The sequence below is a fragment of the Penaeus japonicus genome, unplaced genomic scaffold (assembly GCF_977035675.1).
Source record: "Penaeus japonicus unplaced genomic scaffold, GWHDUDI00000001_assembly GWHDUDI00000008, whole genome shotgun sequence".
Lineage (NCBI taxonomy): Eukaryota > Metazoa > Arthropoda > Malacostraca > Decapoda > Penaeidae > Penaeus > Penaeus japonicus.
Window position 1 is genome coordinate 29,370,092 of NW_028234410.1, and position 5,000 is coordinate 29,375,091.

Consider the following 5,000-nt stretch of genomic DNA (forward strand, 5'->3'; position numbering starts at 1 on the left):
ATCGACCAGCATTCTATTTGCCCATGAATATACAATTTCAAATCTTCATTATTAATTCGCTCTGAAGACCGAAGGAATTACTAATCCGAAACTTCATTAATTTAATAACTGCGCATTAGAGACTATCGATAATTGAAAGATACATTTGATAGAACAATTCATATTAATACAGAAATATAAAAAATTTCCAGAGATTTCGGCGAAACAAAAACAACTAGATGACCTTTAAATTTTATAATTGTATATTTTATGTTTCGAAATAATGAAAAAAAAATCAATTTGGAACGTCCAATAAAACATATTTTAGGTACGAAACAAGCAAACCCAAAGAGAGAATAAATAATAAAAGAGAAAGCAGCAATAGATATACCAAAAGAGGAAATGATAATAATAAGCAAAGGGTACGCGAAGAGCGCCAGGAGGAGCGAAATGGCAGCGAGGGACAAAATTGCATTTTGTAAAGTTAGAAGATCTGCAGAAATATATCAAAGGCCGAACATTACTTATGCTTCATAACTTATAAAACGCCTCGGCTGATCTGGGGCTCAGTTCGGCTCCGGGAAGATATGCGTGAGAAGATTTTTTTTTTTTCTTTCTTTTTCTTCTTCTTTCAGTATTTCTTGCAGAAGAAATTATAGTTGTAGAATTTAAATGCAAGTTGAAAAGGTTAGCTTCTCATTGTGATGTATATGTATATTTGTATGTATATATATGTGTGTGTGTGTATATATATATATATAGATAGATAGATAGGTATAGATATACATATAGATATAGACACACACACACACACACACACACACACACATACACACACACATATATATATATAGTTATATATAGTTATGTATGTATGTATATATATAGGCTAAGAGTCACTAACAAGTTTCCGCTCCTCTGACTCGCACAAAGCCTTCCGACATCCTACCAACCAGCCCTAACTCTTAGAACACTACGCAGCCACTATTATTACGATAACGTCACGGCGGCAAAGCTTTTACTATAGAGACCCACCAGACTGCAACACGCGAGGGAACCAATGCAAATTTGGCAAAGGATAGCCAATATTGTGTAATATTCACGTTCAGATGGGAGCTGTCAGTGGTCAGCGCGGTGGGGGGGGGGGGGTATAGAGGAGGAGAGGGGGAGAGTTCCTATGGCTTGTACTTGAGGTACAGATGTGCGGATGTGTCTTTGTGAATGTTTGTCTTATGGAGATGGTAATAAGAGCTGTCTGTAAGCTGATGTGAGTAGTAAAAATAGTGGAGGTAACATTAAGAGGAGAAAATAATTACAATAAATAAATCATAGCAGATAATGATTGTGATAATGAGGCTATTGGTAAAACTAGTAATCAAAGACACGATGATAAGAAAAACAACAAAGATAAGATCAATAAGAAAAAAAAAAAGATAATCATAGCAATACCAACCATACGAACAAGAGAAAGAATAAGGCGAACTACCAGCCAGACATCCACTAGACGAGGACTTGGGTACGTTCTCGTTATAGGTGTTTATGACAGGGGTTCAGCACAGGGTTTCTTATCCCGAATCCCTCCCTGAGTCGGTAGATGCGAAGGGAGAAAGAGCTATTGAAAGTAGATATCGCCCTTGCGGTTCGGGGAAGTTTAGTTAGGTAGATGTAGGAGAGGGGGTTATGGTGATAGGGACGGGGGTGGGTAAGGGTTTTCAGGGGCGGTAAAGGGTAGATAGGTGGTGGTGGATAGAAGTGGTTAGGGGTGGATGGACGTAGATGTGGATGGTGGTTTGTGGAGGGACTATAGGACGGGGTAGAGGATGTAGGTGTGGGAGGGGTGGCGGGTAGGTGGATGGGATGGTAGAGGAAGGGTTTGGGGTAAGGATGGGGAAGAGAGGGAAGACTATGGAAGGGGGAGGGGGAGGGAGGTGGTTGGAGGGGGAAGAAGTGGAGCGAGATGGGGATAGGGTTGTGAACGAGGAGGGGGAAGGGGACGGTGATGAAGGAGGAAGAGGGGGAAATGGAGGAGGAAACAAGGAGAAGAAAGAGGAGCTTGGTAGAGGAGAGGAAAGAAAAAGTAGAGGGGATTATAGGGGTCGAGAGGAGGAAAGAGAAAACAGCATTTGTTTCACAGTAGAATTTTGTGTGACTGTATTTGTATTTGTGTGCGAAAAGTGCTTCTATTTTTTGTTTGTTTGTGTTTGTATTTTTTTTTTCGAATATACATATCTATGTGATTTGTGCGCATATGCTTGTGCTGAAAATACCAGCTAATGACACCATCAAATGCAATATACAATGCGATTTGCAAGTGACGCAAATAGCCTGCTAACACGCTAAGTGGCCGTGCGAACAGATACAAGGTTCATTACGAAACACTTCTCATATGATAATGAGGATACCTCTGACACAGACCACTTGGCTAATAACAGGTTCGTTCGTTAACGACCACATCGGCCATCTCGCGAATGGAGCGTTGTGCAATTACCTCATTTGTATATATATATATATATATATATATATATATATATATATATATATATATATATATATATATATATATATACAGTATATATATATATATTATATATATATATATATATATATATATATATATATATATATATATATATATATATATATATATATATATATAATATATATATATATATATATATATGTATATACTGTAATATATATATATATATATATATATATATATATACATATATATATATATATATATATATATATATATATATATATATAATATAATATATATATATATATTATATATATATATATATATATATGCATATATATATACATACATATATTTGTATTCATATATGTATTTGTATATATATACATATATATATATATATATATATATATATATATATATATATATATATATGTTTGTATTATTATACACACACACACACACACACACACACACACACACACACACACACACACACACACACACACACACACACATGGTGTGTGTATGTTTGTATATGCGTGAATAAATAAATATAGAAAGATAGATAGATATAAAGATAAACCAAGGATGGCACGTAGGTAGGTAGGGTGAGGGGGGTAGTGGGGTCGATAGGCAGATAAAGGACAGATATATAATATATTCATAAATAATAATCGGCGTTTCTTTCTTTTATCTTAATTACGATGTTATTTTGTCTTTCCATGTTGCTTGTTATTGGTAGTATTAGTGTAGTCTTCATTATAACGTGTTATCGTCATTATGCTTCTCTCGTTTTCTTATTATCTCCACGCTCTGTAACGGAGACTGTATATTGAAATCAGAATTTCTTAATGGCGACACGTGTTCATGACAAGGTGGGAGCTTATCACATTCTAAATATAATTTCACGTCCAGGATGCATCAGACTTTCATCTCATCTTTCATATTCTTATCACCAGCTCATCACAACCCTTTGTTCATCACGATATATCAGCGTTCATCTTTCCCTCCTTACAGATGATCATCACACTACTTGAGAACTCCTCACCAACGTTCATCACATCATTTACCAAATCTTTACACATTCATCACAACTTTTTGCCAAACGTACGACATACATCACCAACGTTTATCAACTAACATTTCACAAATCATCACACGGTCTCATAAAGCATCGCACTGTTTCTCAGATCATTACGACATTTCTCCCAGACTTCCACGTCTCTTAGACATCCACAAATGCTAATACTACTACTACTATTTCTACTACAACTACCGCCACGTTGCTATTAGTAGCAATGTTCATACAACCACTGTTACTGCTGCTATTACTTTTAATACAACTACTTTTACAATATTAATGTTAATACATCAACTGCTACCGCTCCTGTTACTGCTACTACCATTACCGCCAACCAACACTACATCTACTACTACCACCACGATATTACTTACCACCACCACCACTACCACTATTACTACTACTACTACTACTACCACCACCACTACCACTACTACGACCTACCACCACTACTACTACTACGACCTACCACTACCACTCCAACCACACCTCCTACTCCTACTCAAGTACTCCTCCTACTCCTACTCTAACGCCCTCTCCTCTTCTCCACCAACAGTGCGCCCTTTCTTCGTGCGTCTCCCTGGCGACGTGACAGCCATGACAGGCGGGGAAGCTATCCTCCGGTGCCGCGCGGGGGGGTCGCCTTCCCCCCACGTGCTCTGGAGGAGGCATGACGGCCGAATGCCTGTCGGTCGAGCGCGACTCGATGATGCTGACCACTACACGCTGATATCACGGACTCCACCGTATACATGCGGGTGTAACATATGCCACGCCGAAAGCCGTCCGCTACCGAGGTTGGCTAAAAGCCTACGCTGACTGTCTATGGTAAGGACGGTTTGTTTGGGGTTGTTTGTTTGTGTTTTGTTGGCGTGGGTTTGTTTTTGTTATCTTTGGGATGTGGGTTATGTTTTTTTTTTTTTTTTTTTGTATTTTCTGTTGTTGTTATTGTTATTGGTATTGTTTCTGTTATTTTTATTATCATTATTATCATTATAATAATCATTATCATTGTTATTATTAATATTATTCTATCTTCATTATTTTAAGTAATAGTAGTAGTATCATTATTACTATTACTACTGTTATAGTTATTATCCTCATTATTATCACTATTATCATCATCATCAGCATTGCTATTATTACTATTATTATTATTATCATGATTATTTTTATCATTGTTACCATTACTTTATTGTTCCTAATATTATCATTATTGCTATTATCACTAGCTTTATTGTTATCATTGCTTTATTATTATTATCATTATTATTATTTTTATTATTATTATTATTATTGTTATTATTATTATCATTACTATAATTATTATTATAATTGTTATTGTTATCAATATAATTTTCACTCTTACTGTTATTGTCCTCCTTTTTGTAATCATGGTTATTGAAAACTAATTAGTATTATTCTGTTTGAAAACTAATCAGTATGATTATGTCT

General features: G+C 35.8%; 1 protein-coding gene across 1 annotated transcript in view; it reads left to right on the forward strand.

Moving 5' to 3' along the window:
• Positions 1-5,000, forward strand: part of LOC122249654 (roundabout homolog 3) — a gene marked incomplete in the record, with an annotated part of 369,665 nt that overhangs the window by 232,719 nt on the left and 131,946 nt on the right. The window contains 2 exon segments of the mRNA XM_086539284.1: positions 4,102-4,329; positions 4,332-4,373. Of these exon segments, the coding sequence (XP_086395410.1) occupies positions 4,102-4,329; positions 4,332-4,373 (270 nt within the window).